Source organism: Carcharodon carcharias, chromosome 1, assembly GCF_017639515.1.
Source record: "Carcharodon carcharias isolate sCarCar2 chromosome 1, sCarCar2.pri, whole genome shotgun sequence".
Classification (NCBI taxonomy): Eukaryota; Metazoa; Chordata; class Chondrichthyes; order Lamniformes; family Lamnidae; genus Carcharodon; species Carcharodon carcharias.
This window is the reverse complement of record NC_054467.1, coordinates 226406226-226431813: the sequence shown is the minus strand read 5'-3', so window position 1 is coordinate 226431813 and position 25588 is coordinate 226406226. Positions and strand designations below refer to the sequence as shown.

At 43.9% G+C, this 25588-nt stretch overlaps 1 protein-coding gene and 1 pseudogene across 1 annotated transcript; one reads left to right on the top strand and one right to left on the bottom strand.

Annotated features, from left to right (window-relative positions):
• Nucleotides 1-18216: 18216 nt before the first annotated feature.
• On the bottom strand, nt 18217-19879 carry LOC121279635 (annotated as a pseudogene).
• Nucleotides 19880-20654: 775 nt separating this feature from the next.
• Nucleotides 20655-24823, top strand: LOC121279630 (zinc finger protein 239-like). The gene is made up of 2 exons (XM_041190818.1): nt 20655-20706; nt 23333-24823. Exon 2 carries the CDS (start codon nt 23358-23360, stop codon nt 24453-24455), a length of 1098 nt encoding a protein of 365 aa, XP_041046752.1. The 5' UTR covers nt 20655-20706; nt 23333-23357; the 3' UTR covers nt 24456-24823.
• Nucleotides 24824-25588: the final 765 nt, after the last annotated feature.

Genomic DNA, 25588 nt, shown 5'->3' with positions numbered 1-25588 from the left:
CTTGCTATTTCTTATTTCAACCCAGACTACATGTTGCTCTCCAGTGCCTATATCATTCCTCACTATAGCACTGACCTCTTCCTTTACTAACAAAGCTACATCACCTCCTTTTCCTTCCTGCCTATCCTAACAAAACACTGAGTACCCTTGGATATTCAACCCCCAAACCTGTTCTCCCTGTAACCACGTCTCAGTAATCGCCACCAAATCATACCTATTTATCTCTATTTGTGCTGTTAACTCATTAGTTTTATTCCGAATGCAATGCACATTCAGATATAAAGCCTTTAAGTTTGCCCTATTGTCAATTTTCCCTACTCTTATATGATTCTTTGGTGCAATAGGGCGTTCACACACTCTGTCCCTTCCTTTCACTTTCTGGTAACAATCAGCCTCATCACTAAACTGCACTCTCACCGTCTCCTTAAAATTTGTTTTTTTATATTTCCATGCAACTGAACCCTCCCCCCCACTATTTAGTTTAAAGCCCTATCTACAACCCTATTTATGTGATTCGCCAAGACACTGGTCCCAGCATGATTCAAGTGGAGCCCATCCGAATGGAATAGCTCCCTCTTTCCCCGGTACTGGTGCCAATGTCCCATGAATTCAAACCCATTTCTCCCACACCAATCTTTGAGCCACGCATTTACCTCTAAACTTATTGACCCTGTGCCAATTAGCTCACGGCTCAGCAGTAATCTGGAGATTATTACCTTTTTGGCTCTGCTTTTTATTTTAGCCCCTAGCTGCTCGTATTCCCTCAGCAGAACCTCTTTCCTCATTCTACCTACATCGTTGGCTGCGACAACTGGATTTTTCTCCTCCCACTTCAAGTTCCTCTGTAGCCCAGATGAGATATCGTTAACCCTGGCACCAGGTAGGCAACACAGCCTTCGGGACTCTCAATCCTGGCTACAGAAAACAGTATCTATTCCCCTAACTATACTATACCTGATTACAACTACATTTCTCCTTTCTCCCCCCACTTGAATGGCTCCCTGTACAAGGGTGCTATGGCCAGTTTGCTCATCCTCCCTACAGTCCCCGCTCTCATCCACACAGGGACCAAGCATCTTGAACCTGTTTGATAAGGGCAAAGCCTGAGGCTCCTGCAGTGCTACTTCCTGGATCTCTCTACCTACCTCACTCATAGTCACACCCTCCTGTCCCTAACCACTGGCCGAATTTAAGGTAGTTAATCTAAGGGGTGTGACTGTCTCCTGAAACACAGCATCCAGGTAACTCTACCCCTCCCTGATGTGTCGCAGTGTCCAAAGCTCAGACTCCAGCTCATCAACTCTGAGCAGGAGTTCCTCGAGCAACCAACATTTGCTACAAACGTGGTCACTAGGAACCACAATGGGGTCCACCAGCTCCCACATAATGCAGCTACAACAATTTGCCTGGCCCTGCATCTCTATTTTATTTAGGCCATAAGACCATAAGACATAGGAGCAGAAATTAGGCCATTCGGCCCATCAGGTCTGCTCTGCCATTCAATCATGGCTGATAAGTTTCTCAACCCCATTCTCCCACCTTCTTCCCATAACCTTTGATCCCCTTACCAATCAAGAAACTATCTAACACCATCTTAAATACACTCAATGACCTGGCCTCCACAGCCTTCTGTGGCAATGAATTCCATAGATTCACCACTCTGGTGAAGGTCTTCCCTTTACTCTGAGGCTGTGCCCTCGGGTCCTAGTCTCTCCTACTAATGGAAACATCTTCCCCACGTCCACTCTATCCAGGCCTTTCAGTATTCTGTAAGTTTCAATCAGATCCCCCCTCATCTTTCTAAACTCCATCGAGTATAGACCCAGAGTTCTCAAACGTTCCTCATATGTTAAGCCTTTCATTCCTGGGATCGTTCTCGTGAACCTCCTCTGGACCCTCTCCAGGGCCAGAACATCCTTCCTGAGATACAGGGCCCAAAATTGCTCTCAATATTCTAAATGTGGTCTAAACAGAGCCTTATAAAGCCTCAGCAGTACATCCTTGCTTTTATATTCTAGTCCTCTCGAAATAAATGCCAACATTGCATTTGCCTTCCTAACTACCAACGCAACCTGCATGTTAACCTTAAGAGAATCCTGGACTAGGACTCCCAAGTCTCTTTGCACTCCAGATTTCTGAATTCTTTCCCCATTTAGAAAATAGTCTATGCCTCTATTCTTCCTACCAAAGTGCATGACCTCACACTTGCTCACGTTGTATTTCATCTGCCACTACTTTGCCCATTCTCCTAACCTGTCCAAATCCTTCTGCAGCCTCCCTGCCTCCTCAATACTACCTGTCCCTCCACCTATCTTTGTATCATCTGCAAAATTAGCCAGGATGCCCTCAGTTCCTTCATCTAGATCACTAATGTATAAAGTGAAAAGTTGTGGTCCCAACACTGCGGACCTCCACTAGTCACCGGCCGCCAAACTTATCCCCACTCTCTGCCTCCTGCCAGGCAGCCAATCTTCTATCCATGCTAGTCCTTTGCCCCTAACACCATGGGCTCTTATCTTACTGAGCAGCCTCCTGTGCGGCACCTTGTTAAAGGCCTTCTGGAAGTCCAAGTAGATAACACCTATTGGCTCTCCTTTTTGTAACCTACTCGTTACCTCCTCAAAGAATTCTAACAGATTTGTCAGGCATGACATCCCCTTGATGAAACCATGCTGACTTTGCCCTATTTTACCATGCACTTCCAAATATTCTGAAATCTCATCCTTAATAATGGACTCTAAGATCTTACCAACAACTAAGGTCAGGCTAATCGGCCTGCAATTTCCCATCTTTTGCCTCACTCCCTTCTTAAACAGAGGGGTTATATTAGCGATTTTCCAGTCCTCTGGGACCCTCCCTGACTCCAGTGATTCCTGAAAGATCACCACGAACGCCTCCACTATCTCTTCAGCTATCTCCTTCAGAACTCTGGGGTGTAATCCATCTGGTCCAGGTGATTTATCCACCTTCAGACCTTTCAGTTTTCCTAGCACCTGCTCCTTGATAATGGGCACCATACTCACCTCTGCCCCCCGACTCTCTTGAGCTTTGGGGATGTTACTTGCGTCTTCCACCGTGAAGACTGATGCAAAGTACCTATTCACTTCCTCCGCCATTTCTTTGTTCACCACTACTACTTCTCCAGTGTCATTTTCCAGCGGCCCAACCTCCACTTTTGCCTCTCTCTTACCCTTTATATATCTAAAAAAAACTCTTGCAATCTTCTTTTATATTACTGGCTAGTTTACTCTCATATTTAATCTTCTCCCTCATTTCTTTTTTAGTTGTCCTCTGTTGTTCTTTGTAGGCTTCCCAATCCCCTGGTTTCCCATTGCTCTTCACTGCATTGTATGCTTTCTCTTTAGCTTTTATGCTGTCCCTGACTTCCCTTGTCAGCCATGGTTGCCTCACCCTCCCTTTAATATGTTTCTTCTTCCTAGGGATGAATTTTTGCTGTGTCTCCCAAATTACTCCCAGAAACTCCTGCCATTGCTGTTCCACTGTCTTTCCTGCTAGGCTCATCTCCCAGTCAATTCTGGCCAGCTCCTCCCTCATGCCTCTGTAGTTGCCTTTATTCAACTTTAATACCGTTACATCTGATTCCAGCTTTTTCCTCTCAAATTGCAAGGTAAATTCTATCATATTATGGTCACTTCCTCCTAAGGGTTCCTTCACCTTAAGCTCCCTTATCAAATCTGCCTCATTACACATCACTAAATCTAGAATTGCCTGTTCCCTAGTGGGCTCCACCACAAGCTGCTCCAAAAAGCCATCTCATAGACATTCCACAAATTCCTTTTCTTGGAATCCACTACCAACCTGATTTTCCCAGTCTACCTGCATATCGAACTCTCCCATGATCACTGTAATCTTGCCTTTCTTACATGCCTTTTCTATCTCCTGGTGTATCTTGTGCCCCACATCCTGACTACTGTTCGGAGGCCTGTACATAACTCCAATCATGGTTTTTTTACCTTTGCGGTTCCTCAACTCTACCCACACAGATTCTACATCATCTGACCCTATGTTGTTTCTTGCTATCAATTTAATTTCATTTCTTACTAATAAAGCAACGCCACCCCCTCTGCCAATTTGCCTATCTTTTCAATAGGATGTATATTCTTGGATATTTAGCTCCCAGTCCTGATCTCCTTGCAGCCATGTCTCCGTAATGCCCACCACATCACACCTGCCAATTTCAATCTGCGCCACAAACTCATTTACCTTATTTCGTATACTGCGTGCATTCAGATACAACACCTTCAGTCCTGTATTTCTCATTGTCATCTCTTTATCTGATGTGCTTAAAGTTAGATTCCTAGCCCTTTCCAAACACTCTGTCCTATTTTGTGTTCTGGAGACTTTAATATCCTCTCCTGGGCTCTCCTTTCTTTTCAGTTTTTTCATAATTTTCCATGAAATTGAATTCACCCCCCACACGCTAACCTGCTGCTTTGTTTCCCATTAGTCATACTTCTTGGAGTTTTACCCTTCCCTCCCCCTCCACTCTCTAGTTTAAAGTCCTGTTGATCATCCTATTTACCCTTTTCGCTAGAACATTGGTCCCAGATCGGTTCAGGTGGAGATCCTCCCAACGGTACAGATCCCTCCTGCTCCAATACTGATGTCAGTGCCCCATGAAATGGAACCCCTCTTTCCCGCACCAGTCCTTTAGCCACCTGTTTACTTCCCTTATTCTCGCGTCTCTATGCCAATTTGCACGTGGCTCGGGTAATAATCCAGAGATTATAACCCTTGAGGACCTGTTCTTTAATTTAGTTCCTAGTTCCTGATAATCCCCAAACAGGTCCTCTTTCCTAGTCTTATCTGTGTTATTTGTCCCGATGTGGACCACAACAACTGGATCCTCCCTTTCCCTCTCCAATATCCTTTCGAGCCGGTCAGGGATGTCCCTCACCCTGGCACCAGGCAGGCAACATACCATGCGGGACACTCCATCCTGTTTACAGGATCTTGCTTAATGCTTACTTAATTAGTTTTTCAATTTGTTTTTAAATTTCCTACTGGTCTTTACTTCATCAATCTGTAAAATAGTTCTCATATTTACTTTAATCTGAAAGCAAGTTAAAATAGAGATTCAAAATACACTTTTTAAAATCAACTGGAACTCGCTTCATGCTCTCGTCGGGACTTGGAAAAATTTATTAATTTTGCTTCCAATCTCCACCCCTCCATCATTTTCACGTGGTCCATCTCTGACACTTCCCTTCCCTTCCTTGACCTCTCTGTCTCAATCTCTGGTGATAGACTGTCCACCAATATCCATTACAAACCCACCAACTCCCACAGCTATCTCGACTACAGCTCCTCACACCCCGCTTCCTGTAAGGACTCCATCCCATTCTCTCAGTTCCTTCGCCTCCGTCGCATCTGTTCCGATGATGCTACATTCAAAAACAGTTCCTCTGACATGTCCTCCTTCTTCCTTAACCGAGGTTTTCCACTCACGGTCGTTGACAGGGCCCTCAACCGTGTCCAGCCCATCTCCCGCGCATCCGCCCTCACGCCTTCTCCTCCCTCCCAGAAACATGATAGGGTCCCCCTTGTCCTCACTTATCACCCCACCAGCCTCCGCATTCAAAGGATCATCCTCCGCCATTTCCGCCAACTCCAGCATGATGCCACCACCAAACACATCTTCCCTTCACCCCCCTTATCGGCATTCCGTAGGGATCGCTCCCTCCGGGACACCCTGGTCCACTCCTCCATCACCCCCTACTCCTCAACCCCCTCCTATGGCACCACCCCATGCCCACGCAAAAGATGCAACACCTGCCCCTTCACTTCCTCTCTCCTCACCGTCCAAGGACCCAAACACTCCTTTCAAGTGAAGCAGCATTTCACTTGCATTTCCCCCAACTTAGTCTACTGCATTCGTTGCTCCCAATGTGGTCTCCTCTACATTGGAGAAACCAAACGTAAACTGGGCGACCGCTTTGCAGAACACCTGCGGTCTGTCCGCAAGAATGACCCAAACCTCCCTGTCGCTTGCCATTCTAACACTCCACCCTGCTCTCTTGCCCACATGTCTGTCCTTAGCTTGCTGCATTGTTCCAGTGAAGCCCAACGCAAACTGGAGGAACAACACCTCATTTTACGACTAGGGACTTTACAGCCTTCCGGACTGAATATTGAATTCAACAACTTTAGGTCGTGAGCTCCCTCCCCCATCCCCACCCCCTTTCTGTTTCCCCCTTCCCTTTTTTTTCTTCCAATAAATTATAAAGATTTTCCTTTTCCCACCTATTTCCATTATATAAAAAAAAAACCCACTAGAGCTATACCTTGAGTGCCCTACCATCCATTCTTAATTAGCACATTCGTTTAGATAATATCACCAACTTTAACTTTAACACCTATGTGTTCTATTGTACTATTGTCGTTGACATCTTTTGATGATCTGCTTCTATCACTGCTTGTTTGTCCCTACAACCACACCCCACCCCCCCTCCACCTCTCTGTCTCTCTATCTCTCCGCCCCCCACACACACACCTTAAACCAGCTTATATTTCAACTCTTTCTTGGACTCGAACTCAAGTTCTGTCGAAGGGTCATGAGGACTCGAAACGTCAACTCTTTTCTTCTCCGCCGATGCTGCCGGACCTGCTGAGTTTTTCCAGGTAATTCTGTTTTTGTTTTGGAACTCGCTCTCTCTGCTGAGTTAAAGCTGAAAATTAACCAAAAATTTAATCTGATTTTAGTCTCCTTCCACTGAACTACCAAATTCCCCTCTCAGATCTCATTTAAAGAAAATCTCTTGAACTTTTTTAATTAATATGACTATCGACTACATTTACTGTTAAGATGACCAGTTATTGCGAAGAAAATCAAGGGATCCTGTGGTATGTGGGATCCTGCTGCCAGATGTGTGAGAGGGAGGGGAGGGGGTTGTGAGAGGGAGGGGAGGGGGTTGTGAAAGAGAAGGGAGAGGAGGGGGATGTGGGAGGGGAGGGGATTGGGTTGTGAGAGGAGGAGGAAGGGGTTGAGAGAGCGGGGTGGGGAGGGGGAGGAGGGGGTTGAGAGAGCGGGGTGGGGTCGGAAGGGGGAGGCGGAGGTTGAGAGAGCGGGGTGGGGTCGGGAGGGTGAGGCGGATGTTGAGAGAGTGGGGTGGGGAGGTGGATGTTGAGAGGGTGGGTTGGGGAGGGGGAGGTTGAGAATGGGGTGGGGAGGTGGAGGTTGAGAGAGTGGGGTCGGGAGGGGGAGGAGGACGGGGCAAGGGGAAGAGGGAGGTGGGCTACCAAAGTGAGGTGTGTTGAGGGGGTGGGCTGAAGTGCTGCCAGAGCTCTTAGTGGGTGTAGGGGAGAGGAGCAAGGGTGCGGCCAGTACTTTGGGGGGCATACAAACAGGAGGAGAGCAGGTGCTGTACCTGCGTAGGATTTAATGGACTGAATTGCGATAAAAACAGCATCCCAGCAGCATTTGATGTGGGACAGTAGCCTCAGTTACGGGATGATCCTGTAAAATAAGGGACAGTTGGTCACACTGATCATTGAGCACCTCCTGTGAAAATTCTCTAGTGGAAGATTAGGGAAACCTTACAAGTAACTAAATTGCAGTCATTCCAAGGCACTGGTGCCTTGTTTAAATGATTCAAATAAAAAAGGTTGCAATCAAGTGACTATGGGCAGGGTGGGGTCTCTACATTGGTGTGACTGACCCTCTAGCAATCTTCCTGGCTCTCCACTGACTGTGTGAATTAAACAGAACAACACATTAGCAACAAAGGGTCTCAACAGTGCAAGAGACTTGAGTACTGTTTAGGGCTCCGATAGACAATCAGACCAATTCAAGCTGATCACTTTCTGTTGAAAACAATATTTGTTCTGACCAAGAGAGAAGGAGTGACTCCCCTGAAGTGGACTTGTTTGTTTTTCACCTTCACCTTTGAAAGTGGCCTTGCATTTTTATGTTGCTTGTTCTCTCTCATTTCAAAGTGCAAAATTTCCGATCAGTTGAAAATTTGAAAATCATACTTTCAACATTAAAGAGGCATAGCCTCATGACATACTGCATGTAACTTTGGAATTTAATCTGTTACTCGCTGATTCTAGCATTACAGTTATAAAAACCAACGTAGGCAAGAGCCCATTTTGCTGTGCAACATAGAGCATAAAAGCAGGGGTTATGAGTAATTTGCACAAAACACTGTTTCGGTCACAGTTGGAGCATGGTGTTCAGTTTTAGGTATCCCATTATAAACTGAATTAAAGCTATCCACAGCATATATTCTTCAGGATGGTTTCATGTTTGAGAAACTAGATCTGGAGCGACTTGCGATCCTGAGACTACTTCCACTGGAGTAGAGAAAGTATAGACAAGATTTAGTAGAAGCTTCTAAAATGTAGGTATTTATAAGGCAAGGGGGCAAACTATTTTACTTGGACAGTCATAGGTAAGGGCAGTTCTACAGTCCTCTAATATGCTGTTCAAAGACTTGAGTATTACCATGTGAGCTCAGATGGTGAGTGTTGACACCAACAAGGAACATCACATGCATTTTCCAACAGAGGTTATGGATTTTTTTCCCAATGCCTCAGTGAGTAAAGGGAACATGTTGTGGGTTACTGATCCACACAGACCAGACCCAGAAAACTGCTTGGTCCATGCTTAGTTGACTGATACTAAAATTATCTGAGAGGCTGGAATGAACCCACAAACTCCTGCTGGTCAGTGACCTCTTTAATTATTCTTGGAATATGGATGACATTGGCAAGTCTACATTTACTGTTCGTGCACCCTTAGGGGCATTAAGAATCAACCACAGACTGCGGAACTCGGGTCAATCATAGGCCAGATGGGATGGGGGCAGGCAGCACTTTCATGGTTAGTGTTCTGGTGTCAGTGCACAAATGACCAGTATTAATGATCACTGGCTGTTCACTCTCCCCCTTCAGAATGTTCTGCTACCTCTCTGAGACACCCTTGACCCTGACAGCATACCATCCTGGAGTCTCTTTTGCATCAGCAGAAACAACTGTCTGTTCACCTTACTATTGAATCCCCTATCACTTTGGCCCTGCCACTCTTCTTCCTCTCCTCTTGTGTAGCAGAGCCACTCGTGGTGCCATGGACTTGGTTCCTGCTGCTTCTCCTTGAGAAGTTGTCTCTTCCAATAGTATCCAAAACGATATACCTGTTAGAGAGGGGGATGGCCACAGGGGACTCCTGTACTACCTGCCTTCCCCTACTTTGCCCAGTTGTCAGCCTTCCCCTTCTGCCTGTTCAATCTTTACCTGTGGTGTGACCACCTCACTGAAGGTGCTGTCCATGATAATCTCAGCATTGCAGATGTTCCACAGTGAATCTACCCGCAGCTCCAGTTCCGAAATGTGGTTAGCCAATAGCTGCAGCTGGACACACTTCCTGCATACATGGTCGCCAGGGACACTTGAAGTGCCCATGACTTCCCACATAGCACAGGAGGAACATATCACAGGTGTGAGCTCTGCTGCCATGACTTCCCTTTAGATTAAACTCATTAGTTACTCCCTTTAAAGAATACTAATTATGCTAGGGGCCTTTTTCCACTCCAAACACTCCGACTACAGTCCAAAGTCCTCACCTTATTTTGTTTAAGCTAATGGACTACAGCAGTTTAATTGGTAGAAAAAGTAGAAGTACTCACCTGTCCCTACTTATCAATCAGCTGCCTTCCCTACGTCGCATCACTTTTTGAATCATGACGTCCTCGCTCTGCTTTCAGCCCCTAATCTCCCCGGAACTATTGCTCTATCCTTGCGCTGCTTTCAGCCCTGACTCTCCCTAGAACTCTCACTCTGTCCTCATGCCACTTTCAGCCCCAAGTCCAGCTCCCGCTCTATTTAAATCTTCGCTCTGACTCTCAGCTCCCACTCCTTTTAAATCTTACCAAGGCCACCACTTCTCTTGCACTGCCTGCCAGTCCATCCCAACTGGTCATCACAGGGAACTTTTAAGAATTGCCCATGAAATTCTGATGGCTGGTCACCTCGGAATAAAGAAAATTCAGGCCAAAATAATGAGGCAGCATGGAGATGTGGTTGAATACTGTAAGGCATGTCACACCTGTCAGTTAGTTGGAAAGCCCCAGCCATCGACTAGACCTGAGTCATTGATCCCAATACTGCTTTTGATGAATGATATAGTAATTCTGGTGGATTGAGTGAGACCGCTAGACAAGACTAAAACATGGTATCAACATCTTTTAACTATTATGGCTTTATCCACCCAATTCTCAGAGGCAATCGCCTTGAGGAAAATCATTACGAAGATGATAATTGATGAGTTGATTGGGTTTTTTTTAACCAGGTATGGGTTGCCCAGAGAGATTCAATCTGATCAGGGATCAACCTTTATGCCTTGAGTGTTCAAGGAGGCAATGCATAGATAGTCTGAGAGTGAAGCAGATTAGCTCATCTGCATATCACCTCCAGTCTCAAGAGGCTTTAGAGAGATTGCATCAAACCCTAAGGACCGTGATGAGGGCCTATTGCGAGGAATATCCTGAAGATTATTATAAAGGAATTTGATTTTTATTATTTGCCAACAGCGATGCACTGGGATCAATCCCTTCGAGTTAGTCTATGGGCATGAAGTGCGGGGCCCACAAATTAACTAAAGAAAGAATCATGGTCCAGAAAGAAGAAATTATGTTTTTATATTATGTGTCCAGTTTTCAAGAGAGGCTGTCAAAAACTTGTGCTATAGCTCAGGAACATCTTAAGATTTCCTAACGAATGATGAAAGACTAAGTGGTTAAGAGAGCAGAACCTCGATCTTTTCCATCCAGGGATAAGTTGTTGGTTTTATTACCTTTGTTGGGTGATCTACTGAAGGCTACGCTGAAGGCTAGGTTTAGTGGGCCTTATTATGTTAAAAGGAGACTCAGTGTGGTAAATTATGTAATTAGTACTCCAGACAGGAGAAAACACCAACTTGTATGTCATGTAAATACGCTAAAACCTTGCAATGACCGGGAAGCTAGCCACCAGTGATTGTACTTCCACTAATGAAAAAAGAAAATATAGACACAATGAAGGGTTCACATGATGAAGCAGATCTAAAAGATTCTCAGATCGACTTCCCCCCACCCCTTGCAAAATTGGCCAATGCAATGGTGTTAGCAAATTTAAACAATGTTACATGATCTTCCGGAGAAGTATGAAAGTGACATAGCTGAACTGCTTACATCAATATGTAGTGATAAACCAGGATGGTCATCCTTAGCTCTGCATGATGTAGATATGGGAAATGCTACACCATTCAGCAAAACCCTTATCAACTCAATCCTGGAAAATTGGCTCGAGTATGAAAGAAAATTAAATTTATTCAATGACATCATTGAACCCAGTCAGAGCAACTGGAGTTCTCCAATTTTAATGGTGCTGAAACCTGATGGATCCCTTAGGTTCTGACTACGGATGATTAGTGCTGCAACAAAAGCTGACTCATATCCAATTCCTTGACTGGAGGATTGCATCAATAGAGTAGGAAGTTCAAGCTTTGTTAGTACGATTGATTTGCTTAAAGGGTACTGGCAAGTTTCATTAACCGATCGGGTAAAAGAAATTTCCGTAATACCAGATGGCCTGTATCAATGCAAAGTCATCACCTTTGGGATGAAGAATGCTCCTGATACTTTTCAAAGGCTAACCAACCAAGTAACTGCTGGATTACACACTTGTCTGGTGTATATCAACAATCTATTGATCTATAGTAACACATGTGAAGAACATGTGGAGCACCTAGGTACACTATCCAATGAGCTTTAAGGGGCAAACTTGGTGATCAATTTGACAAAGTGAGTTTGCCAGGACTAAAGTCACCTATCTAAGGTATGTCATGGGACAAGGTAAAGTGCTGCCTCAAGAGGCTAAAATTAAAGTCATTCTAGTCTTATCTGTCCTTAAATCAAAACAGGAGATCTTACATTTCTTGGGAATGTCAGGATTCTACAGGAAATTAATCCCAAATTTCAGTGTGGTAGTTGCTTCCTTAACTAGCTTGCTAAATAAAAGTGTGAGGTTTACCTGGACCAAATCCTGTCAGACCGCCCTTGAGAGATCGAAGGTTGTATTAATGAATGAAAATAAAAACTGCTGGAAGAAAGAGTCATATGGACTCGAAACATTAACTCTGTCTTCCTCTCCACAGATGCTGTCAGACCTGCTGAGTTTTTCTAGCAGTTTTTGTTCTTGTTTCAGATTTCCAGCATCCACAGTATTTTGCTTTTATCTTAGTGTATTAATGAACGAACCTGTCTTGGCTGCTTCAGATTTCAATAAGCCTTTCAAAGTAACTGTTGATGCCAGTGATGTAGGCGTAGGAACAGTGCTGTTGCAAGAGGACAACACTGGTGTAGAGTATCCAGTTGGTTACTTCTTGAAAAAACTTAATGCATGTCAACAATCAAGAAGGAAGCATTAAGCCTCGTTTTAGCTCTTCACCATTTTGAAGTATACCTTTCAAATAATCCAGGAAAGGTTAATTTATACTGATCATAATCCAGTGGTGTTTTTAGAGAAGTTCTGTGACAAATCTTCGGCTATTTTGCTGGAGTTTAATGCTGCAGCTCTTTAACCTGAAAATTGAGCATGTTGGTGGAAATATAATGTAAATGCTCTGTCCAGAGTTTAAAGAAAGAGTGTTGGCAAAATGGCAGATTCTTAGTTATGATAATTCTATTATGTTTAAATCCTGCTATTCCTCCTTATTACATGCATGGCTTTTGTTTTGGTTGAGCCTTGGTACCTTTATAATAGGAGATTTGTAATTGTGCAACAAAATGACATCTGTATAGTATGTGATAAGCTATTTGTTAGCAGTTTGTGATGTTAAGTAATTCTTGTGAAGAAATTGTAACGCCATTGTATAGTGAAGCTTTCTTCCTTCCAAGGGAAAACAGGTGTTATGGAAGTCAAATTTACTTAACATTGAGCACAGAGGTTGAGAACTTCACCTCCCGATGGGCCTCAGAGCTTTTGCACATGCACAGATCAGGACCAGGCTGCACATGAGCAGATTGACATTCTTTGGGTCCAGGCCACGTGTGCCAGAAAAAAACAGCGGACAAACCCAGGCCAGGTGGCTGGAAGTGGAGTGCCATGGAAGATTAATGTCCCAGGCAGGGGACAAGCAGAGACGACTGGGGAGAGGCCCCAAAGGGAGAGGGGACAGGGAGAGGTCACAAAAGAAGAGTCCCAGAGAGGAGACAGGTACAGGAAGAGGTCCCAGTTTTTCAGAGGAGAAATTTATTCACTCAGAGGGATGTGAATCTTTGGAACTGTCTACCTCAGAGGCTGTGGTTGCTCTACTATATATTTAATTTATATTTAAGGCTGAGATAGACAGCTTTTTGGTGTCTATAGTTGAGAGGGCCTTGGCTGTATCCATTCTATTTCACACACTTCTACTCTCACCCTTTCCCCTCCTCTGAGAAACATGATAGGATTCCTCTTGTCCTCACTTTCCAACCCACCAGCCTCCATATTCAAAAGATCATCCTTTGTCATTTTCATCACCTCAAGCATGATTCCAGAACCAAACACATATTCCCTCTCTCCTCCCTTTTCAGCATTCCAAAGAGACTATTCCCTCCACAGCTCCTTGGCCTGCTCTTCAATCATCCTCAATACTCCTTCCCTGGCAGCAAGTCTCTGGCTTACTAGTCCAGCAACATTACCACCACACCACTGTCACTACCTTGCTCCCAGTCTGACCTTTCTGTTCATGGCCTGCTACAGTGTTCCAACAAAGCTCAATTCAAACTCGAGGAACACAACCTCATCTTTCAACTTGGCACTCTACAGCCTTCTGGACTCAAAACTGAGTTCAACAATTTTAGATCATAATCCCTGCCTCCAATTTGTTTCAAGCATTTTTGCTAGTTAGATCTTTGTTTCTCTTGTTTCTTTCTCATCCTTTCACTTTGCATTTGGACAGCTGCTACCTACCGTTCACATCTTATCTAGACACATCTTTTGTTTCTTTATTTGACCCATTGCCACTTCCTTTTGCTTTTTACCGCAAAACATTTTGTCATTTAATCTGACCTGCCTTTCCTCCTAAAACAGACCTTCTTCCCTTTTGTTCTTCTTCCTACCCTCCACTTTCACTTGCTCAAAACCTATTACAATCTAACTTTTCTCAGTTTTGATGAAAGGTCACAGATGGTAAATGTTAACTTTGTTTCTGTCTCCAGAAATATTGTCATACCTGCTGAGTGCTTCCAGCATTTTCTGTTTTTATTTCATATTACCAGCTTCCACTGCATTTTGCTTTTGTGCCCTGCTTGAAGGCTTTCCATTTCTCATTACTGTTTTGCCAACCAATCTTTGTTTCCAATACACCTGGGTCAGATTCACTTTCAACTTTGTGAAATTAGGCACCCTCAGATGAGCATTTTCACTTTCATTTTATCCCTGTCCTTTCCTTAAACTGAATATATTGTGATCACTGTTCCCCAAATACTCCCCACTGAAACATGCTCCACCTGCCCCACTTCTGCCCCAGAACTAGATCCAGTACTGCTTCCTTCCATGTTGGGCTAGAAATGCATTTATCAAAAAAGTCTGCTTGTGCTCATTTCAGGAATTTCTCCCCATATATTCTGTTACTCTCACAATCTATATTAACGTAATTGAAGTTCCCCATTATCACTATTTTGTTGTTCTTGCATCTTTCTGAAATTTGCTGTGCTATCTCCTTCCCACTGTTTGCTAACCTATAGTATAAATCCAGCAGTATAAATGCTCTTCTACTGTTCCTTAATTCTATCCAAATATATTCTCTACTTGAACACCCTTTTTAGTGCTATAACAGTATCTTTCAACAATACAACCCCCCTCCTTTTTTCCTATCCCAGTTTTTTCTGAATAAATTTGTAGCCAGGAATATTAAGTCCTCCCTTTTTTGAGCCTGATCTCCATTACTGCCATTGTATCAAAATTCTTTGAAAAAACATGTCTGTAGCTCAACAACCTTATTTATCATACTCTGTGCATTTAGTCATGTGCACTTTAAGCCCATCTTACCCCTGTCTGATCCTTTCCTAATTCTGAACTACTCTCTAACCTGAAGCTGTTTGTATCTCATCACTAATGCTTTTTAATGCCTGGGTGGCCCTTCCCCTACAAAATTACAATGGAATCATATATTAGTTATAACACAGAAGGTGGCCATTCAGCCCATCATGTCCATGCTGGCTATCTGCAAGAGTAGCTCAGCTAGTCCCACTCCCCCATCCTTTGCATCTAGCCATGCAAAGTTTTTCTCTTCAGGTAATAATCCAGTTTCCTTTTGGAAGCCACAATTGAATCTGCCTCCACCACATTTTCAAACAGTACATTCCAGATCCTAACCACTCACTTCATAGAAGTTTTTCCTCATGTTGCCTTTGGTTCTTTTGCCATTAATTTTAAATTGGTGTCTTCCGGTAATGTTAATGGGGACAGTTTCTCCCTTTCTACGCTGTCCAGATGCCTCATGATTTTGAACACCTCAATCAAATCTTCTCTCAACCTTCTCTGCTTCAAGGAGAACAGCCCCAGCTTCTCTGATCTATCCACATATCTGAAGTCCTTCATGCCTGGAACCATTCTAGTAAATCTTTTCTGCATTCTGTTGTGGGACAAAAGTCACTCAGAGTCTGGAGATGATTAAAGTCAGAAAATTTTTATTTCAAGAATGCAGGGGAAAGATTCAAGCTAGAAAATCTCTCAAAGAACAGTTATGATACCATACATGTATACACCATACAGCTTCAGCTGGCTACATGCCCAAAGTGTATTTTGTCTACTCATGCGCGCCTGGCAAGCATGTCCTTTCACATTCTCACAGTCAAGCAAGCTAGTGGGAAAATGCAAAAATGTAAAAGTATAGAAAGCAGCTTGGGCTTATCAGCTATAGTGACTGCACCACTATCAAAATGTGTCTAGAAAAACAGGCCAGATCTGTAAGCTAAGAGTCATAGAAAAATACAGTGAAACTGCTTCATAAGAGTAACTCACAGTAATTGTATTAACCATTAATTTCCCATATCACTCTTCAATGCCTTTAAATCATGGTGTCTTCAAATGTAGTGCCTAGAACTAGACACAATACTCTAGTTGAGGCAAAAACAGTATTTTATAAAGGCTCAGAATAATTTCCTTGATTTTGTACACAATGCTGCTGTTTATAATGCTCAGGATCCCATATGCCTTAATTACCACATTCTCAATCGGCCCTGCTACCTTTAATGATTGGTGCACATATACATCCAGGTCCCTTTGCTTCTGCAACCCCTTTTAGAATTCCATCCTTTATTTATATTGTCTCTCTGCGTTCTTCCTCCCAAAATGCATCACTTTACAATTCTGCCCTCCAAAAATTAATTATTTTTATTCTGGATTGCTCCTTATCCTTTTCCATAGCCTTATATTATTATGATCACCATTGCCTAAGTGTCTAATTGACACTTGGTCAACTTGACCCACCTCATTCCCCAGAACGAGATCCAGCAATGCCTCCTTCCTTGTTGGACCAGAATCATAGTGATCTAGAAAATTCTCCTGAGTACACTTAAGAAACCTTTCCTCCTCTCTTCCCTTCACATTAATACTATTGCAGTCTATATCAGGATAATTAAAATCCATCGTTATAACTACTTTGTAGCTCTTGTTCCTCTTTGTAATTTCCTTGTAAACTTGCCCCACTATATCTTTCCCACTAGCTGGTGGTCCATAAAACACAACAGGTTGAATTTTTATGGAGGGACCTTGAAAAATGGTGAGCAGGATCTGGATGCAGAAGTCCCACCCCCATTTCCAACAGATCCCATTTTTGCTGGTACGGGGAAGGTGGTGAGCTCTGATTCACACAAGAGAGAAGCTTGAATTCAACTGATGATGAAGCTTGAATTGAACCTAGTGCTGAGTTCAAACAGATCCCATTTTGGTTGTTCCAAGGGCCTTAGCCTGTAGTGTGGGAGTAATAAATTGATGGAGTAGATGTAAACCTTATGAAGGTTTGTTTAACTGTCATGGTTTGAAATTTTTTAAATCCCTTGCTAGTTAAACATGAAAAGAAAAACTGGCCGCAGCTATTAGTGATTGCTTAAAATAAACTTTGCTGCACTGCTTTGATTCACAGACCAGCTGGGGTAGCATCCATTCAAGCAGTTTCAAGTTATTTGTTGAGATTTCTCTAAGAGCTATTCATAATCAATGCTTGGCTGAGTTTCAAAATCTACAATTATCCCAGCAGGGTTTTGGGGGGGGGGGGGGGGGGGGGGGGGGGGGTGCGGTTCTGAATTCAGTTTTATTGACAGCTTAAAGAGGCTTTTAAAGGATTAGAAGTATGAACATAAGTTTGTTTATTTTTATAAGAGATCAACCACTTGAGGAGATTTAAAATCTTGGCTGCATTAATGAATGGACATTTTTTTCACAATCAAGCCTCTAGAGTAAGAGCTGTATTTGATTTTTAGAAATTTATATTTTTCATCTCCACGTAGCTTCTGAGGTCTGTCCATGGTAAATACTGGGTGAAGTGGCACTGAGTTGGCATGGAGGGTATGAGTGGTCAATAGGGTGGGTGGGGGGTCAGGTGTGTGAGGGGTGATGGCTAGAGGGCACAACATCTTCTAAAACAATACCCAGAGATGATAATCAAATCTTCCAACCAGCCCACCCAGCACCCACCTGCATCTTCTTAGAATCCGCTTCAGGGCACGGTGGGCATGACTTCATCCTGCACCACCACCACCAAAAAATAAAAATCTTGCAATTCAGGGCACTTTTTACTGAGGAGGGTCCAACAATTCAGGAATTTTGCTGACTCAAGGTACCTGTCACACTGGCCAAAATTAATCTCAACCAGTAGCATCATGGTACATCCATTAGCTAATTAGTTTAAATTCTCTACCACAGCCCTAGTTGATCTGCACCAGTCACTCAGTCATTTCTAGTACAGTTCTGGTTCAGCTGGTTGCACTCTTTCACTTGAGTCAGGCATTTGTGAGTTCAAATACCCCTCCAGGACTTGTGTGCAAAGATCAATGCTGGTTCTCCCTGCACTGTCAGTGGTGCTATCTTTTGGATGAGACTTTAAATTGAGGCTTTGTCTGCCCTTTTAGGTGGATGTTAAAGATCCCCACCAGGTCCTGTTCTCTCGCCTCTCAAATGTGCGACATTCCTGGGGAAGACAAAGAAAACACTTCAAAGACGCTCTGAAGCTTTTTTTTCCACCAGTGGTTTCTGAATTTATTTTCACAGCCACAGCGCTGCAAAAGTATAAATGACATGCATTTGAAAATAAAAAAAGGACAGTAACATCTGATAATGACTGTAGTGCAAGACTCTCTCCCTCAGAGGGAGTAGGCCCAATTCATGTTGATCTGATCAGACAGGTCAGATAATCATTACTTTACACACACTACACAACAGGTCCTTTAGAAAGTCCATATTAAATACAGCACTCCAATTTGAATACACCAAGAAAGAATGCAGGAAAGGAAGAGAGCAGCTTCAGTCCACTTCCTCCATACGGGATGCATCCTCATCTCCCTCCAGGGGTGGGATCTCTTCAACAGTTTGTGGGGTTGTTTCTTCCACAGTCACCTCATCGTCATCAATGCCCAAACCCAGCTTGATCATTCGGTAGATACGGTTAGAGTGCGTCTGTGGATCATCCAATGAAAACCCTGAGGATAAGAGTGCTGTCTCGAAGAGCAGGATCACAAGGTCCTTAACAGCTTTGTCATTCTTGTCTAGCTCAGCTTTCTGCCTCAGTGTGTCCACAATTGGGTGGTCAGGATTGATCTCCAGGTGCTTCTTGGCCATCATGTAGCCCATGGTTGAATTGTCCCTCAGGGCCTGAGCCTTCATGATCCTCTCCATGTTTGCAGCCCAGCCATAGGTGCTGGTCACAATGCAGCATGGGGAGGAGACAAGCCGATTGGAAACAGTTACCTTCTCCACCTTCTTGTCCAGGATCTCTTTCATGAGCTTGCACAGGTTTTCATACTTAGCTCAGTCTTCTTCACGCTTTTTCTTCTCATCGTCCTCAGGCAGCTCAAGGCCCTCCTTTGTGACAGAGACAAGCTGCTTACCATCAAACTCCTTCAGCTGCTGCACACAGTACTCATCGATGGGCTCAGTCATGTACACCACCTCAAAGCCCCACTTCCTGACACGCTCCACAAAGGCAGAGTTAGCTACTTGATCTTTGCTTTCACCAGTTATATAGTAGATGCACTTCTGGTTCTCTTTCATTCGGGAGACATAGTCTGCCAATGGGGTGAGCTCGTCTCCACACTGTGAGGTGTGGTAACGCAGCAGTTCAGACAACTTCTTGCGATTCTGGGAATCCTCATGGATACCAAGCTTAAGGTTCTTTGAGAACTGCTCATAGAATTTCTTGCAGTTCTCCTTGTCCTCTGCCAGCTCAGAGAACAGCTCCATGCACTTCTTGACAATGTTCTTGCGGATGACCTTCAGGATTTTGCTCTGTTGCAGCATTCAAGGGCAGGTCCTCAGAGTCCACCACACCATGAACAAAGTTAAGGTACTCTGGGATCAGCTCTTCACAGCTGTCCATGATGAAGACTCTGCGAACATACAGCTTAATGTTGTTCTTCTTCTTCTTGTTCTCAAAGAGAACAAAGGGAGCCCGTCTGGGAATGAACAGGAGAGCACGGAATTCCAGCTGGCCCTCAACAGAGAAATGTTTCACAGCAAGATGGTCCTCCCAATCATTAGTAAGACTCTTGTAGAACTCGCCATACTCCTCCTGCGTGATATCATCTGGATTGCGGGTCCAAATGGGTTTGGTTTTGTTCAGTTCTTGAAGTACAATAGCACTAACCTTAATGACTGGGAGGAGCTTGCTATCAATCTTTCAAAATGGTAACAACTTGTCCCATTTTGAGTCCCAATGCCTTAATGATGAGGCAGAGCAGCAGCAGAGAAGGGAAGAAAAGGAAGCAAATCCTGCACTCTGGATCCCATTACCTCATGGGACATCCTGCTCCATGTGCCCCAGAGATCTATGGATTGAGAATCGTCTTGTTCAATCACATAAAGAGCAATGGCAGAAACTCATGGCCCTGAGTAGACATCCTCCTTGAATTGAGGGCTAGCCAGTGAGGTGGGTGTAAAAGATTCCATGACAATTTTGAAGAAGAGCAGTGGAGATATCCCCAATATTTATGCTGCAACCAACATCACAAAAAACAGATTATCTGGTCATTATCACAGTGCTGTTTGTGGGAGCTTGCTGTGCACAAGATTGGCTCTTCTGTTTCCTACATTACAATATTGCAACCAATAACGCACTTTTGATGTGTAGTCAAAGCGCTTTGAGGCTCCCTGAGGTCGTGAAAGGTACTATATAAATGTAAGCCTTTAGTTTTTTTTCACTCGCATTAATTCGCTGTAATTTACAATATCTCTGTTACTGTTAATCCAACTCTCTCACACTGTCACTCAGTCACTCTGTGTTACTTACTGCATACTGACTCCGTTACTTCAGCTCCAAGTGCGGATTCTGCGCTCGGATATAAAACACCGGTAATGGTGGCTATGATGTCCATGATACCCTGCGTATCAGACTCCACCCTATTGTCTCCTGAACGCGCATGCGCCATATCACAACTGCATCCTGGGCTGTGGATTGTGCGGGAGCAAACGGTGGAAAGAAGTCGAGTGGCGAGACCAGCCCAGGGGGTGACATATATCTCTTTATTTGGGTCCTGAGGCTGCATTCGGTTTTTCTGAAGCCTCTGCATTCGCGACCATTGATCAGCCGCTGTCTCTCGCTCCGAATCCAGTCCCGCCGGCTTATTTGGCCAAGGCCGCTAACACTCTGCTGCTGTGGATAGGGCAATTTCACGACGGCGACGCATTCTGGGTCAGGGCGGCCGCCATTAGAATTTCCGTTTACACTGTCGAGCAAATGCTGAATTCGCCGTTTGGAGCCGGGAGGGTGATGATAAACAGAAAGTCGTGGATGCGGTTTTCTCTTCACCGCCTCCCAGTTCATAATTCTTCACCCTTATTGCCTGGCAAATTAAAGTCAATAGAAAAAGAAAGTACAGGGAAAAAATCTCTGCGTCTGGCAACATATGTGGAGAAAAACAGAGTTAATGTTTTGAGTCCAATATGGCTCTTTGGAAGTTCAGTAGAAGTGTCATATTGGACTTGAAACATTACCCCTGTTCTCTCTTCATACATGCTGCTGAGTTTCTTTTCCAGCACTTTCTATTTTTATTTCAGATTTCCAGCATCTGCAGTATTTAGCTTTTATTGAAGTCAATGGGAATCGGGGGTTTGGGTGGGGGGTAACTATCCACTGGTTAGAGTCATACCTATCATAAAGGAAATTGTTTGCAGTCACTGGAGTTCAATTATTGTAGTTCCCGGAGTCCCTCAAAGTAGTGCACTAGGCCCAACCATCTTCAATTTGCCAGGCAATGAGGACAGAAAGCTTCACCATGTCTCTTTTTTTCAGCAATGTCTGTTAAATGTTCTCCTACTGACGCTTGATCTACTTGGCCTACCTCATTTCTGGAACCAGGTCTAGCAGTGCCTCCTTCCTCATTGGACTGGAAACATACTGCTTGAGAACATTTTCCTGAACACACACTAGGAACTCTTGCCCCTTTCTGCCTTTCACACTAAAACTATCCCAGTCTTTATTTAAATAATTAAAATCCCCAATTATAAGTACTCTATAATTTTTGCACCGCTCTGTAATAATTTCCTTGCAAATCAGTTCCTCTACATCCTTCCCACTCGTTGGTGGCCTATACACTACATCGAGCAATATAATTGCACCTTTTGTGCTCCTTAGCTGTAGCCAAATGGATTCTGCCCTTGATGGGGTCATCCTCTTTCTCAAGCATTGCAATATTCTCCTTTACCAATACCGCCATCCCTCCTCCTTTTCTTCTTATCTTTCCTGAACACCTTGTATCCAGGGCAATTTAACACCAGTCCTACCTTTTCTCTGTTATAGTCACATCATATTTCCACATGGCAATCTGCACCTGTAACTCACCAATCTTATTAATCACATTCACATACGTGCACAGTAAGTCTGATTTAGACTCTATTGCTTTCTTTTTTTCTCTGACAACACCTATTAACATATCATTCCCTGCTCTAGTCCTATCTATCTTTCCCAATATTTTATGCTCTTTGGTTTTCCTCTCTGATATTATCTCCTGGTTCCCACACTCCTACCGAGGTCGAGGGCCATCACTCTCATCTCATCTCTTGAGTTCACTTCTTTTGCCAATGTTTAGACCAAGACTGTAACAAGGTCAGGAGCCAGGCAGGCTTGGCAGGATCCAAACTGAACATCAAGATATAAGCAAAATACTGCGGATGCTGGAAATCTGAAACAAAAACAGAAAACGCTGGAAAAACTCAGCAGGTCGAGCAACATCTGTGGTGCAACAAAAAGAGTTTCGAGTCTGTATGACCCCTCTTCAGAACTCTGAAGGACTCGAAGCTGTAACTCTGTTTCTCTCTCCACAGATGCTGTTAGACCTGCTGAGTTTTTCCAGCATTTTCTGTTTTTGTTCCAAACGGAACATCATTAGGCATGTTATTGCTAAGTAAAGTGCCACTGATAGCACCATCAACAACATCTTCCATCACTTTTCTGATGATTGAGAGTAGGGTGGTGGGGCAGTAATTAGACAGATTGGACTTGTGGGCAGGACATACCTGGACAATTTTCCACATTGTTTAGGTAGATGCCAATGTTGTAGCTCTACTGGAATAGTTTGGCTAGGGGTGTGACTAGTTCTGGAGCACAAGTCCATGTCAGAGCCTGTGCTGTATCCAGTATGTGCAGCCACTTCTTAAAGTCACGGAGAGTGAATTGAATTGACTGAAGACTGGTTTCCATGATGCTGGGAAACCTGTGAAGCAGCCAAGATAGTTCATCTACTTGGCACTTCTGGCTAAAGATGATTGCAAATGCTTCAGAATTGTATTTTGCACTGAGGCTCACTCGAGGCGTTCAAGAGGACATTAGATGATTATTTGAATAGAAACAATGTGCAAGGATACGGTAAAAAGGCATGGCAATGGCACTAGGTCATAATGCTCATTTGGAGAACATGATGGGCTGAATGGCTTCCTTCTGTGCCTTTAAGATTCTGTGAGGGATTTACTTTATGTGAACTGGTTTGTGTGAAAATCTAGATATCAATGTGGGCCATGGATGGAGATTGTGTAGGTTAGGGATTGATAATGTTAAAGGAAAGAACATTCAAGAAAACTAGAGCTAGATCTTTGCCCTGTCCTTAACAGGAATGACTTCTCCAATCTTGTTTCACAGGGTATCAGAAGTGGAAAATTTACCGATGGAAATCTCAAACCAAAAATCGTGCCAAGATCTTACAAAGTTGCTTAATTCACCAGGACCTGAACATCATCGACCTTTAACAATAGTAGAAGGAATGTTTGTCTGTTCTGTCTGTGGGAAAAAATTTCAAACATCAGTATGGCTGGAAAAGCACCGAGACACGCACACCCAAGTGAGAGTATTCCAGTGCACTGACTGCGGAAAGAGCTTTAACCAGTTACACAGCCTGAGAAAACATCGCACCATTCACAGTGGGGAGAAACTGTATACTTGTTCTGTGTGTGGTCGAGGCTTCAGGCGATCAGCTAGCCTCGTGAAGCACAACTGCAGCCACACTGGGGAACCACTATATCAATGTGGGCACTGTGGAAAAGGATTCCATTTTCTGTCCAAGCTGCAAACCCACCAGCGAATTCACACTGGCGAGAGGCCATTTACCTGCTCCATGTGTGGGAAGGGATTCAGTGAGTCATTTAGCCTCCAAATGCACCAGCGAGTTCACACGGGGGAGCGGCCATTCATCTGTTCCGTGTGTGCAAAGAGTTTCACTCGGTCAGCGCACCTGCTGAGACACCAGCGAGTTCACACCGGAGAGAGGCCGTTCACTTGCTCCCTGTGTGGGAAGGGATTCACCCGTTCCTCCATCCTACTGGAACACCAGCGAGTTCACACTGAGGAGAGACCCTTTAAATGCTCTGACTGTGGGAAGAGCTTCAAAAGTTCCAATGAAGTGAAGGTCCATAAGCAGATACACTCTGGGCAGAGACAGTTCAGCTGCTCTCACTGTGGGAAGAGCTTTGTACAATCATGCAACCTGTTGAAACACAAACGGATTCATACAGGAGACACACCCTTCATCTGCTCAGTGTGTGGAAAGGGGTTTGTAGAGTCAGCTAGCCTGCTGAGACACCATCGAGTTCATACTGGGGAAAGGCCTTTCACCTGCTCAGTCTGTGGGAAAGGATTCAGTCATTCATCCTCCCTTCTGAATCACCAACGTATACACACCGGGGAGAGGCCATTCATCTGCTCCACATGTGGGAAGGAATTCAATCGGTCGTCAAACATGCTGAGACACCAACGAGCTCACCTGTGACTGCAGTGAGTGGATTCTGTTATGAATCACACCAAGGCACTTGTGTGTTGGGATTTGTTTCTGCTGATGTGAATTAACATTTAAAAATAGGCTGTACTTTAATATTCTGAACATAGGTCCAGTCATTTTAAACACATTGAGTTGAGCCTTTGTTGTCTCTAAGATGAAGTGAGAGCTAATTGATGACTTTTCGGGGCTGAAGTAACCCTTTAAGAACTGCCATCTTCATAATTCTCTGTTAATCATGGACACACAGGGAAAACATCTTTTGTAATTAAATGATTAAGTTTGACATCAATTCTGAATTAATTTTTGTAAAATCTTTAATTCAGTGTCTGAATGATGCAAATTATTAAAGTCTCCAATTAAAAATTTTTGATTGATTCTAGTAGTTTGCATATTACACATAGTAGGATCTCACTTATCCAACAGAGAGAATGGGCCTTGCCAGGTTGGTGAATAGGTGAGGACCCTGATGGGGACTGGTGGATAGGCGAGAGTCCCTGATGGAGATTGGTGGATAGGTGAGGGACTCTGATGGGGTTTGGTGGATAAGCGAGGGTCTCAAATCTTACCCTTCCTTTGTGGTTGAGCAATCACCTTGGCAGGTGAATGAAACAAGAACAACACAAAGAAAATGGAGTGCATTAAATCCTTTCACTGTGATTACTGATAGTGCAAATGAGTACTTCTGCGTGTGCACATTAACTCTATGTCTTCACCACAGATGCTGACCTATGGAGTATTTCCAGCATTTCCTGTTTTATTTCAGATTTCCACATTATTTTGCTTTGATGTTCAAATTAGCATTGGAGTGTGCAGGAGTTTCTTTAAATATTTGTTCATGGGATGTAGATATTGCTGCCTAGGCCAACATTTATTGTCCATCCTAACTGCCCTTGAGAAGTTGGTGGTGAGCTGCCCTCATGTACCGCTGCAGTCCATGTAATGTAAGTACACCCACAGTGCTGTTCGGGAGGGAGTTCCAGGATTTTGATGCAGCGACAGTGAAGGAATGGCAATATGTTTCCAAGTCAGGATTAGAGTGAGACCTGGAGGGGAACTTCCAGGTGGTGGTACTCCCATGCATCTGTTGCCCTTGTCCACCTAGATGGTAGAGGTCTCGGGTTTGG

Excerpts from the sequence above, each read along its gene's own strand:
- LOC121279630 (XM_041190818.1), top strand. The coding sequence starts at position 23,358 with ATGGAAATCTCAAACCAAAAATCGTGCCAAGATCTTACAAAGTTGCTT.